This window comes from Pectinophora gossypiella, chromosome 14 (assembly GCF_024362695.1).
Source record: "Pectinophora gossypiella chromosome 14, ilPecGoss1.1, whole genome shotgun sequence".
Classification (NCBI taxonomy): Eukaryota; Metazoa; Arthropoda; class Insecta; order Lepidoptera; family Gelechiidae; genus Pectinophora; species Pectinophora gossypiella.
Genome location: NC_065417.1, coordinates 2,041,290 through 2,055,524, shown reverse-complemented (window position 1 = coordinate 2,055,524; position 14,235 = coordinate 2,041,290). Strand labels below are relative to the sequence as shown.

Here is a 14,235-nt window from a genome sequence, read left to right as displayed (position 1 = left end):
AAATATTTTTGTGTAGCAACATTTATTCTTCATAGGTCAACTTTCATTTGAACGTTTATTATTTTAAATTACCGGTTTTTGAAAAATGCAAGAAATAACTATTATCTAAAAAGAAATACTCATAATGGTCAAATGTAAAATTAAAATTAATCATAAGCTTTGTCTAACAGAAACTTTACAGAGCAGACTACTCAACAATCAACTTTTTATTATCCATTTACCGATTCGCGCCGATAAGCCCAACCCTACTATCTGTCAAATTCTTTTTCACACACGCCAGCTTTGGTGCACGTGTATTTCTATCGTTTAGCTCGATAAATCCGCTAAAATGGATAAGCCCAACGTTCTCGCTCGCGTGGTGAAGGTCCTGGGCCGCACTGGATCGCAGGGGCAGTGTACCCAGGTGAAGGTAGAGTTCATCGGAGAGACTAGCCGTCAGATCATCAGGAACGTGAAGGGACCCGTTCGCGACGGAGACATCCTCACCCTTCTCGAGTCTGAGCGTGAAGCCAGGAGACTAAGATAAACAGTAAGTAGTGATTTTTCTAGAAATATTTGGTAATAATCGGATAAAATAACATTAGAATTTCGAAGAAAACTTTTGAGGTTATGCCAGCGTCAACTGGAGATATTCGGCTCGCATATAAGTGGTAGATCTACAAACTATTTCTTATTAGTAATGTAATTAGTCTCTTAATAGGATTTTCATTAGTTTTCTAGTGAATTCTCTCAGGTTAATGTCCTGCAGATGCAAATGACTTCTAGAAAATGTTCTTTGAGTAGAACATTCTAACTACAATTTACTGACTGGACTGATGTATTATTGATAGTGTTCACTTCGCTTCAGTTGAGATTTCCACTTGGGAAAAGCCAAAGATCAATTAGTATTGCATTGTAAATAACTTTGTGTTACAATTGGCAACATTATAATTTAATAGACTTTCCCGTTATGGTCAGTGTAAATGTATATTATCTAAATTATTTTCTTCAAGCAAACAGGGCCATGTAACTTAGCTTTATCACAATCCAATAAAAAATTAAAACTCTTCTTATTAATACTTTTTGCTAATGTTTTTTTTTTTGTTCCAGGCTCGTGGTGTAATTTCATTAGGTTAAGGCGCAATATGTAACATCTATCCAAATATGTAACATCAAGAAACCGTCAAAGATGACCATCTAACTGTAACCAGCTCGTAATAAACTATTGTAACTTTAACTTCCTCTTGTTTTATTTGTACTCACCTTTTACCTATATTATTTTTTCTACTTTTTTCTTTTGCCCATTTAAGGGACAGGCTAAGATTGTAAGACCATGCTGCCTCATTTTTATTCTACTTTTGTTTTTCTTTTATTTTACTTTTCTGTTTTTAGATGTGGACATAATCTCTTCAGGCTTATTTTTTGTAAACAACTTGAATGGTGTATAAATGTTTTATACCATTTAGGTTTAATTAAAAAATGGAAAAAGATCTTACCATATTTTTTTTTAATTTTTGCTATTTATTATCTGCAATTAGTAGGTATCTTCTTTGCTATGAGCACATTTGTAGAAATAATAATACAATAAAGTAAATCATTTACCTACACCATTATACTTTTTACAAATGTATAAAATACATTACAAAACTCTTGTAAGAGAACACAGAAAGCATCTAACCTATAGTTGTACAGCCCAATGCCCTTTAGATGTTGTACTATAGGTATATGGCTACACCACATTGCACTTCTGTACTTTTATGTCAGACTCAATGGTGCACAAACCCAAAGATGTGACGTCCGTATTTCTTATTGGAAAAGGTGACTGCCTAAGAAGTCATTACAAGTTGAACTGTTTTATACATTGCATATTAGATAGAAGCAAAACTTGAATTAGTACACAAGTTACTTTTCTCTTTTATGACCAGACTTACTGATTTTCAGCCTAAGGCAAAAAATATATTATTTATCATGAGTTAATTGAATTGTTATTGTTCTTATGAAGAGAAGGCGAATGTCGTGTCTTATAAGGAAGTTAAATTTACCCTTGATAGACAAGAATGGAGAATACTACACCAACAAGAGTGTGGCTCTTGAATTGATGATGATGAAGTGAATTGTACTAACAGATAAATGGATTTGTGTTGTTTTTAATAAATAAATATTATTCTTGGCCAGACAAAACAACTGCCAGAAGTATGTGTCTATTCTATACCTAATAGGAACAGCTAATAAGCTTATCAGTACTAATAATAAATACAGGTTGAATGTATCCTACACATGTAGATGATAAGCATTATCACTATGATATGTTAATTGCTCGCTGTAGGATTAAATAGGTGCTTAGCGAATTGAATATAATACTTTACAGTTCATTGTCTGTCTTTTGACAATGGAATTTACAAGACAATAAGTTCATTACTATTAGCCCTTTGTTCTTGAAATATGGTGGGTGTCCTTTATATAAGTACCTACTTACTACAAAAAAAAAACAAACATAATTTACTAGTACTTTCACATTTGCCAATAAGAATTATCAATAAGAGAAATAAAACAGAACTCTATTCCCAAATTATATTTCACATGATTATTTCAATCAATAATTGCTAACAATAACTGTACATACAATACAATATCATCACATTTTCATAAATAAACATAACAATCGAGATACATAAGTACAGATCGGCACATTACTTCCCTTTGGACACTGTTTTAATATATCACACAACAGTAAGACATGTAAATTAAAAAATATTAAGATTTATTTACAAAACTATACAAAAACTTTCACAGATATATTTTTCGTTAGATTGCGTGGTGAAAGGCAACGGTCATTCAGCCTATAGCGCGCGGCGATATCCGCATCCACGGGTGCAGGAACACTTTGTTGCACTTGAGCACTTGGGTAGGTAACTCTGGAAGATGAGCGGGCGACTACGTATCGTACTTTTCTCCTTCGCACTGGCTCGCCCAAAAGAGGCAGTTACCGATGCCGCTATAACAGATGAGGATGACAGCGGCGAGGAAGACGACACTGCACACTGTACACGGTTTCCGTTCGAGGAAGAATCCTATGAGGTAAAGCACCATGAACATTACGTGTGTGTTCACCAGGGCCGGGTTCACTGGCTTTGGAATCAACAACACGGGGATCAGCCATTGCAAACAATACATTTCGCCGGCACGCGCGCAGAGAAGACTATCGTATGACAACTGCAACAATCACTTCAGGTGTCGCAATCGACATGTTTTGGACGATATCTTCATTATCTTATTATACAAATAATAACGAATAAAAACTCGATGTGATTGCGATTTGCGATTTAACTTTGACAGGTACTGGGTTGCTATGTGAACATTCCAACTTCCCAACTTCCAATAAAAAGTAAGAAATCTTTTGCGTCAGATATTAAAAAAAAACCATTTTATATAGAAAGTGTTGGAAGTAAGATTTACACGACACCCAACATTTTATATGATTTACTCTATTGAAATTAAGTAGTTTAATATTTTACATAACACAAGGTTTGCATACTTTTAAGATTCAAATATGGGCATGTACTTTTCCAACAGATGTGGGAAAGCGTCTTTTGATGGCAATCCTTGTATAATATTTTTTAAGGGTGCGTTCTGAATATACATTATACAGTCGTTGTTTCGTTTCAACAATCGGCTAGAAAGAATTAGCTAATTGATTTATCCCTTAGAGTGAGAAGAACACTATACTGATGACGTTTATAATATCGTGTACAATATTCTACGCAGCATTAATACACACATACATAAACTTAACGCCCATAATGGGGTGGGCAGAGCCACGAGTAGTCAAATACAACTGTGTGTATGACGTCTGACGCCATATTATGATTGAAGACTAAAGTAAGACCGAGGGGGGTGAGGTAAATAAACCTACCTTGACCTAGCAGAGCCGCTGGCGGGGAATGGAGAGTTGTTGTACCTACTCCACTCCAAATTTCATCAGTCGTTCCGTGATCATGGATCAACACTTGCAACAGTGTTGAAATATCGGGAGTTTCATATCCCTGACAACCACGCGGTAAGAACCCGGTATTATGTATGTTGTATTATGAATTATGATAATAACCGCGTAAACCTCAAACGTATGTATAGTATATGTTGCTACCTATACTTCTCTTTATTTTGATCAGAATAATAATGGATGGAAGATATAATTGTGCCTGATAAATAAGTTCAATAGAAAACGTTTCTTGTCACCATTAGTTCTGCATTTATTTAGTAGTAATCAGAATTTCATAATTTATCTTTGAAGAAACTACCTAATTGTATTAATTTGCCCTCTAAGCTCAAACTTGTTTGTTAACAAGCATTTCCTTTAAGGGAGGGTCCGGGAGGGACAATACCTCCCTCTGGTGGCAAAGTTAGGTGAAACTACTCCCTGTTCTGCAATATAAAAAAGTGTGTAAGTATTGCTGTAGGTATATTGTATTGAGGAGCTCGGTGGCGCAGCGGTAAACGCGCTCGGTCTGCGATTGTTGAAGTTAAGCAACTTTCGCAAAGGCCGGTCATAGGATGGGTGACCACAAAAAAAAGTTATCATCTCGAGCTCCTCCGTGCTTCGGAAGGCACGTTAAGTCGTTAATAACCATCAATCTGCACTGGGCCCGCGTGGTGGTTTAAGGCCCGATCTCCCTATCCATCCCCAAGGCCCGTGCCCCAGCAATGGGGACTTTAATGGGCTAGTAGACGTATATGTGTAGGTGTACCTAGGTAGGTTAAGCAAGTCTGCTCATATCAGAAGGAATTAATTGAAAGTCAATAATCACTGCCATAACTTGTATTTACCAATCGCGTTACATTAATTATTATAATTAGTTACATGGCCACTCAGGACGGATCTGATGGAGGACGTAGATCGGCAGTGGCTGTGATTAGCACCATTAGCAATGCGGTAGATAATTGGAAACAGCTGATTCACACCAAATGTATATTTTATTCCTCAAGAATATCAGTACACTTGTCACTATAATGTCAGTATTTAAGACAATTAATTTAGTCACAAAATATAAAGTATAAAGAAACAGAACGATGTAGCTAACCGTCATGGACGGTGGTCGAGCAGAGAGAGGAAGGACATACTTGGTCTTTGGGAAGGACAGACAACTCAGAACAATAACTAAAGCATAGAAGGAAGGCTAAAATAGCAACAGAACTCTATAATTCTGCTCTACTTTATCTTACGGAACCGGCGTAATGTTAGACAAAGACGCATATACAAAAATTGTTTCGTAATTTCGTAGGTTGTCACAAGTTTTTCATTGCCTAGTGTTGGGTTTCACTTTAGTAATATGTCGATAAAATTAAATTTACTTACAATTAATGTCGATAATTTTTTTTTACAAGATTTCTTTTTGTAGGATGCAATTATCTTCTTCTTGATGAAAGGAGACTCTGTCTCTGATAGGTAAGTATCTAACCATTTTTGGATTATATTGTCTGGTTTATATTAGTTTAGAGCTGCAGCTCACATTCAGGAAGGAAAGAAAATAGCCAACTGTTATCGTTTCATCGGTAAGTATTTTGTAATATTCGAATTTATTTATGATGTCATCCGCCGTGCACTGGTGTCGATCGACGTGCCGTGCAAATTGGAACCGCCGCCGCCGGGTCTAAGCCGCACAGACGGTAAGAGGCCCGATGGGGTCACGCCATAGACATAGAAAAGAGTATGGACTGGAAATACCTACAGAAAAAACGTGCCACTCTGTAAACATAAAATGGCGGTCTTTACTAGGGCTACAAGCTGTTTCAATACTAGGATTACCATACTCGTACCTACTAGATATAGCATTATACTTAAAAAAATACGGCATACAAGTATTCATAAGAGAACAGAAAGGGAAAGTAAAAGGTAGGTAGGTGGTGTACTGTATCTTTCGTGCAAAACTTGTAAGTATTGTATGTTGTGTGCAATAAAGTATATTTGTAAAGGAAGGTTTAGTCAAGATTTATCTAAGTCGCTTACACAAATCTATAACATTCATTACATTCTTTATTGGGCGCAGTTCGTATCAACCTGGAGTGTTGGAGTAGGAGTAAATAAGAAAAGGAGGTAAAATGAAATATAAATTAGATCGTAAATCTGTTCATTAGCAAGTATTTATTTCACACGTTATTAATTATGTACATTATATTTACAATAAATACAAATTTATTAATTTCTAAACAGTGTCAATTTGCTTAGAAACTGTCTTTTTTTTTTTTATGGCACTAGTGTTGCTTTGTGCCAATGTCAAGTATTAAAAGATTGGGAAACGAAAAGGAAGGAAATAACATTCGGGAACGGAAATTTACACAAAAATAGGATCAGGTAAATGGGATAAAAAATAAATATGAGAGTCTAATAAAGTATAAATGAATTAAATAGAAACTGTCTTTGTGACACCCTGTCACATTGTTTTTTTTTTTTTTTTCATTAAGTCGTTTGATCTTGAGGCGGGACTTGTTCAGCTTTTCTTTTAAATTTTTCATCTCGTCTTCTTGAACTGACTGAAATAAAGTTTAATAATAACGTTAAAATAGTATATGTACAAAATAATCTATAAAAATAAAAGTAAAATATATCTGATTTAAGTGCATTGTGCAGCTGGTTGAATTATACACTCTATATATGTATATCATGTTAAAAATATAAAAAAAGAAAATTATTTGATATACCTTTTCATGTAAATCCAGTCGACACTTTTGGATTTAATATCTGAAATCAAAGATAATAATAATTTACTTATATAAAACGTGTACAACTCATAATTGTTTAGACATAAAACAACTACAGACTTAGTATATATACTAAGTTTATTAAGTACATAATAATATGTAGTTGAATGATAGATAGTATAAACGTGTTGTGATAACATGATACAAATATCTTATCTATCTATCCAGCAGTGAGATGATGCAGGCTAGGCTGAAATTTAAATTTAAACACCATTTCATCTGTCTGATCTATAATGTTCAATGTAGGAATAGCATCGTCTCGAAGACGCCTCCACTTTGAATTAGGAACACACATAAATGAATCCGCAGTAAAATGTTTCGAGCAAATACGGCTGTACTTATTTGGAATCCAATTTCGTCTATTAATGCGAATTATCCATTCTTTCTCTTTGTTATCGTCTACAGGAAATCTAAAAATTAAAAGTATCGATAATTTTAGTACATCACTATGGACAATCAACATAACCTCAAATCAATTCCGTATTCATCGATGAAACGTATAATATAATGGATATCTCAAATATTTTATGCTACAAATCTATTCAGCAAAACATATTACTTTCCTAAAATTGTTCAGCAGTTCACATTTCACTAGAAAATTACAAAAAACTTACCGATGAAACGACAGAAGTTGTTGGCTATTTTCTTTTCTTCCTGAATGTGAGCTGCAGCCCCATACCACACAAGACATAATGTCACACAGTCGAGACACTCAATTATTTGATATAAATAAAAGTTTCTTTCCATTTATTTGGAAAAATATTGTTAAATTATCACTTAAAACAATCTGAACACAAGACACTCGTAAACACAGTTGACGCGACCGTGTCAAATAGTTCGGTAAATATAAGTAAAATCTTCTTATGTATGTTACTATGTATTTGGCCGAGTTAAAATGAGTCCAATAGGTCCAAATGACATTTCATGTTGTGACAACCTCGGAAAAAATGAAGCAAAGAGCGAATCATTTGTCCTTTTCTCACTCATAGTTTGTGTCGTAAGCTAGAAGAGAGCCGGTTTATAGTTTCTGAATTCTTATTTTAGCCTTCCTTCTATGCTTTAGTTATTGTTCTGAGACAGACAATTCGTTTCGTCTCTGGTCCCCAAAGGCATTGCCAGTGTCAAAAAATCATTATTAAATAATATAAAGCCTTCCATACACAGTACAACTATCATAGTGAGACCATAGACACATTAACAGGATCACGGGGAACAACTGCCGGCGTTGATGCGTTAGACACTTTGGTTAGACAGCTTACATCGGCAGGAACGCAAGTAATAAGTAAGGGGCCGTCCATTAATCATGTGATGTTTTTTTTGGCATTTTTAACCCCCCTCTTCCCCTTGGTGATACATGGTGAGGTTCAACACTACCCCCCATCCTATATCACATGTATTTTTAGTACCTACCAAAATAATTGCACGGAACGCCGCTTTTCGGTTCAGTATCGCGCGTTTGCCGAAAAAAAATACAAAAAAAAAATACTCGTGATATTTTACTACACCCCCCACCCTCCTTATGATATTTCGTGATTTTTTCATGGGCCCCTGCCCCCCTCTCGAGCCTCGCATGATTAATGGACAGCCCCTAAGCTGTAATAAGTAAGCATCATAGTAAGCAACATTGTAATAAGTGTCCCTACAAAAGTTTATGGACTAAAGCGTTTGTTTACCACCCGAATAGTATTAAACAAGACACGAAATTGCAAAGCGATTTCATGACTAGGGTGTGAAGCTGCAAAATAAACTTCATCAACGTGTCATATCTTTTGGAGTTTGGTCATAGAATAAATAATCATCATCATCATCAGCCCATTAACGTCCCCACTGCTGGGGCACGTGCCTTCCCTATGGATGGATAGGGAGATCGGGCCTTAAACCACCACGCGGGCCCAGTGCGGATTGATGGTTATTAACGACTGCTAATGCAGCCGGGACCAACGGCTTAACGTGCCTTCCGAAGCACGGAGGAGCTCGAGATGAAAACTTTTTTTTGTGGTCACCCATCCTATGACCGGCCTTTGCGAAAGTTGCTTAACTTGAACAATCGCAGACCGAGCGCGTTAACCGCTGCGCCACAGAGCTCCTCTAAAAACATAAAGAATAAATAATACTACCTACGTATAGAAGACACACTTCACGCATCTCTTATGCGATAGGTATATAGGTGTTTGTGACACCCTACAGACTACTGAGGGGGATGATTCAGCTCATGATTCCGAGTTAATATCAAGTGGATTTTCCGTCGCTATGGAACTGAAAATAATTTTAAAAAATACTAACATTTTATTGAGTATTACAAGAAACAAGAAACAAGAAACAAGAAACATTTATTGAGAAGCTGTGTAGGTACATACATGCAGGTGTCAAACATTATAAAATTGTCTCAACAGCATGTCCATGTCGGACGTACAATATTACAAATAATGTCAGTATTGAGCATCAAGGAATTAAGTAAGTACCTAATAATTAGTCACATTATAAACATTTGTCAATTTTAAATATCATTGTTGTTGAAAATATTCATTCAAGTCATAAAATTCCATATCAACTAGCCAATTTTTTAGACGTTTTTTAAATGTCTTACCCTCTAACAATTTTATTTCGGTGGGTAAGTGATTGAAAATTCGAACGGCTGATACAAATATACTTTTATATAATACTGAACCGTTTGATGATGGAAGATAAAAGTTATATAAATATTTGGAACGTAAGTTTTCCCTAACTGAACATTTCTCTATAAAATATTCCTTATGATTTTTTACAAATGTACAAATTTCCAAAATGCAAATACATGTCAAGGTTAGTAAGTTGTTAGTTTTAAATACATTTCTGAGTGATTCAATTTGGTACTTTCTATAAATTATCCGTATACATCGCTTCTGCAAAATAAATATTGATTTGACGTTTACAGAATTGCCCCAAAAAATTATTCCGTATGACAGTATGGGATAAACAGTGCCATAGTAAGCACTTATTGTGACCGCAGTTGAAGCCACATTTGCTAAAATGGACAGTGCATAACATTGGCTAGATAGTCGCTTGTTAATTGTGCTAATATGGGCTTTCCAGTTTAGGTTCGTATCTATAGTTATGCCTAGAAACTTTGTGTCAGATACTTCTTCAATTTTTTGTCCTTCATTTATAATGGTTATTTTTTTTGTATGTTTATTATAATTTTTAAATGCTACAATTTTAGTCTTTTCAATATTTACTTTTAGGTTTATGCTTCTTAACCATATTTTTACTTTATCAAGAGTATTGTTAATTTCGTTATTTGGTACGGTGTCACCTAACGTACTCGTATACAAGATTTAGGGGTGATCGAGACGTCAGTGCGCTGCATTTATTAATAATGTTATTAAAAAAATAATATAAATCTTTATTTTCCCTTCACAAAGGTAACACAAATTGAATATTATTATTTATGTTTTATTATAATTTTGGTTTGCTTTTTCTTTTTCTGATAATTTTTAATCTTAGTGTTCTTTTTCCCAAAAAAAATATTTACTTATTAAATATTTTAAGTGTGGTTTCTGTCCTGTGTTAAATGTAATGTACTTACCTATCAGTCTGTGTATGTGGTGTCCGAAAATAATAAATGTTTCTTTCCTTCTTAAAATTCCATTTGATATTAGTAACTCAGAATGATGCATCGAATCATTCCCCTCAGTATTCCGTACGGTGTCACTAAAACCTTGTATGCTCCAGGTATGCCCGATGAAGAAATATTACTTAAGTACGTAGAAAAAACGTTTAGTTTTGTTATTTTTTTGGAATCTTTATTTATTTTAGGGGTTTTTATCTATGTAGACATGCCAACCCCATTGTAACTAAAATTATTAAAATAGCAAATTTTAATACAACTAGACCTTATTGCTAGGTAATTATTATACACTCACTCTGAAAGGGGTCTTTGTTATTTTAAGATTGTATTAAAATGTTAAATGTAGATTTAATTCATATCATATCAAAATTATCTCGATAACGGTTAATAATCCCATTGATATCACGATTTTGCTGTAAATATCAGAAAGACATGCTAAAAATAGTAGGTTTTACGTTTTATTATCGCAAAATACAAAAACAGAACATAATTCGATCCACGTAACTAAAAATACGTCCACTCAAAACTCGTTACAAAAGAAAGTTTTTAAAAGAACAAAAATGTTTTCCGACCGCCGGAGGCTGGCAGCGGGGTTTATAATTCTAGACACGTCGTTGGAAAACGAAACTTCAGATAGCCTCTCAGAACAATAACTAAAGCATAGAAGGAAGGCTAAAATAAGAATTCAGAAACTATAAACCGGCTCTCTTCTAGCTTACGACACAAACTATGAGTGAGAAAAGGACAAATGATTCGCTCTTTGCTTCATTTTTTCCGAGGTTGTCACAACATGAAATGTCATTTGGACCTATTGGACTCATTTTAACTCGGCCAAATACATAGTAACATACATAAGAAGATTTTACTTATATTTACCGAACTATTTGACACGGTCGCGTCAACTGTGTTTACGAGTGTCTTGTGTTCCTGATTGTTTTAAGTGATAATTTAACAATATTTTTCCAAATAAATGGAAAGAAACTTTTATTTATATCAAATAATTGAGTGTCTCGACTGTATGACATTATGTCTTGTGTGGTATGGGGCTGCAGCTCACATTCAGGAAGAAAAGAAAATAGCCAACAACTTCTGTCGTTTCATCGGTAAGTTTTTTGTAATTTTCTAGTGAAATGTGAACTGCTGAACAATTTTAGGAAAGTAATATGTTTTGCTGAATAGATTTGTAGCATAAAATATTTGAGATATCCATTATATTATACGTTTCATCGATGAATACGGAATTGATTTGAGGTTATGTTGATTGTCCATAGTGATGTACTAAAATTATCGATACTTTTAATTTTTAGATTTCCTGTAGACGATAACAAAGAGAAAGAATGGATAATTCGCATTAATAGACGAAATTGGATTCCAAATAAGTACAGCCGTATTTGCTCGAAACATTTTACTGCGGATTCATTTATGTGTGTTCCTAATTCAAAGTGGAGGCGTCTTCGAGACGATGCTATTCCTACATTGAACATTATAGATCAGACAGATGAAATGGTGTTTAAATTTAAATTTCAGCCTAGCCTGCATCATCTCACTGCTGGATAGATAGATAAGATATTTGTATCATGTTATCACAACACGTTTATACTATCTATCATTCAACTACATATTATTATGTACTTAATAAACTTAGTATATATACTAAGTCTGTAGTTGTTTTATGTCTAAACAATTATGAGTTGTACACGTTTTATATAAGTAAATTATTATTATCTTTGATTTCAGATATTAAATCCAAAAGTGTCGACTGGATTTACATGAAAAGGTATATCAAATAATTTTCTTTTTTTATATTTTTAACATGATATACATATATAGAGTGTATAATTCAACCAGCTGCACAATGCACTTAAATCAGATATATTTTACTTTTATTTTTATAGATTATTTTGTACATATACTATTTTAACATTATTATTAAACTTTATTTCAGTCAGTTCAAGAAGACGAGATGAAAAATTTAAAAGAAAAGCTGAACAAGTCCCGCCTCAAGATCAAACGACTTAATGAAAAAAAAAAAAAACAATGTGACAGGGTGTCACAAAGACAGTTTCTAAGCAAATTGACACTGTTTAGAAATTAATAAATTTGTATTTATTGTAAATATAATGTACATAATTAATAACGTGTGAAATAAATACTTGCTAATGAACAGATTTACGATCTAATTTATATTTCATTTTACCTCCTTTTCTTATTTACTTCTACTCCAACACTCCAGGTTGATACGAACTGCGCCCAATAAAGAATGTAATGAATGTTATAGATTTGTGTAAGCGACTTAGATAAATCTTGACTAAACCTTCCTTTACAAATACAAATATACTTTATTGCACACAACATACAATACTTACAAGTTTTGCACGAAAGATACAGTACACCACCTACCTACCTTTTACTTTCCCTTTCTGTTCTCTTATGAATACTTGTATGCCGTATTTTTTTAAGTATAATGCTATATCTAGTAGGTACGAGTATGGTAATCCTAGTATTGAAACAGCTTGTAGCCCTAGTAAAGACCGCCATTTTATGTTTACAGAGTGGCACGTTTTTTCTGTAGGTATTTCCAGTCCATACTCTTTTCTATGTCTATGGCGTGACCCCATCGGGTCTCTTACCGTCTGTGCGGCTTAGACCCGGCGGCGGCGGTTCCAATTTGCACGGCACGTCGATCGACACCAGTGCACGGCGGATGACATCATAAATAAATTCGAATATTACAAAATACTTACCGATGAAACGATAACAGTTGGCTATTTTCTTTCCTTCCTGAATGTGAGCTGCAGCTCCAAACTAATATAAACCAGACAATATAATCCAAAAATGGTTAGATACTTACCTATCAGAGACAGAGTCTCCTTTCATCAAGAAGAAGATAATTGCATCCTACAAAAAGAAATCTTGTAAAAAAATTTTATCGACATTAATTGTAAGTAAATTTAATTTTATCGACATATTACTAAAGTGAAACCCAACACTAGGCAATGAAAAACTTGTGACAACCTACGAAATTACGAAACAATTTTTGTATATGCGTCTTTGTCTAACATTACGCCGGTTCCGTAAGATAAAGTAGAGCAGAATTATAGAGTTCTGTTGCTATTTTAGCCTTCCTTCTATGCTTTAGTTATTGTTCTGAGGATAGCCTATACTGGGTTTGGTTTGGTCTAGTGGTTAGAGCGTTAGGCACACGATCTGGAGGTCCGGTTTCGATTTACTTTGAGAGTGTCCTTTGTTTGGTAAGGACTTTGGAGGGCAAATTTCCATCAAAAGTATAGAATTGAAAACAATTTAAAAGAAAATCACGAATTTTGCGATGGGAAATTCCACTTTATATTAACTCAAAAAAATGGTCTGAATCATCTCCCTGAGTATTCGTTACGATGTCACTAACACCGTAGCTAACACCTGTATATTTGACTTTGACTTCAGCTATGTTTAAGTTTAAATCCCGTATATTAGGAGGCGTAGAAAGACAGGATGTCTATACAATACTGAGCAGTGGGTGGAAACAAAAAAAAATACTTCGGCCAATAACCCGATAGAATTAAGTAGGCAACACGTCAAACGGATTGTATACCAGCGAGATGCATATTTTAGTCGCCTGGGTTATTCATTCGTTTTAAAATTTACACTTGTTGACTATCATCCGTCCCTTTCCTTTTATATAAGGCGAATAAGAAAATGACAGGTATAACTTAAAATAAAATTAGGAGGTGCCTGCAGGAATCGGGGCTTGCATCTACGGAAGGAATTCATAAAATTCATAAGCTAGCCGAAGTTATACTTATGTATACATGTATGTATTTGTATACGTGTATATATACATGTATGTATACATGTATGTATACATGTATGTGGTCGGCATAATAAAGAGCTAC

General features: G+C 34.3%; 2 protein-coding genes and 1 long non-coding RNA gene across 3 annotated transcripts in view; 2 read left to right on the top strand and 1 right to left on the bottom strand.

Moving 5' to 3' along the window:
• LOC126372600 (uncharacterized) overlaps positions 1 to 13,489 on the top strand; it is a 209,997-nt gene extending 196,508 nt beyond the window's left edge. Inside the window, exons 2-3 of the long non-coding RNA XR_007567190.1 lie at positions 12,080 to 12,119; positions 12,288 to 13,489. This is a non-coding gene — a long non-coding RNA (uncharacterized LOC126372600). The remainder of the gene's footprint in view (positions 1 to 12,079; positions 12,120 to 12,287) is intronic.
• Positions 252 to 1,216, top strand: LOC126372581 (40S ribosomal protein S28). The gene is made up of 2 exons (XM_050018411.1): positions 252 to 529; positions 1,090 to 1,216. Exon 1 carries the CDS (start codon positions 329 to 331, stop codon positions 524 to 526), a length of 198 nt encoding a protein of 65 aa, XP_049874368.1. The 5' UTR covers positions 252 to 328; the 3' UTR covers positions 527 to 529; positions 1,090 to 1,216.
• On the bottom strand, positions 2,537 to 3,333 carry LOC126372580 (bladder cancer-associated protein). Its single transcript, XM_050018410.1, has one exon. The coding sequence runs from the start codon at positions 3,151 to 3,153 to the stop codon at positions 2,914 to 2,916; it is 240 nt and encodes a 79-aa protein (XP_049874367.1). The 5' UTR covers positions 3,154 to 3,333; the 3' UTR covers positions 2,537 to 2,913.
• Positions 13,490 to 14,235: the final 746 nt, after the last annotated feature.

Excerpts from the sequence above, each read along its gene's own strand:
- LOC126372581 (XM_050018411.1), top strand. The coding sequence starts at position 329 with ATGGATAAGCCCAACGTTCTCGCTCGCGTGGTGAAGGTCCTGGGCCGC.
- LOC126372580 (XM_050018410.1), bottom strand. The coding sequence starts at position 3,153 with ATGTATTGTTTGCAATGGCTGATCCCCGTGTTGTTGATTCCAAAGCCA.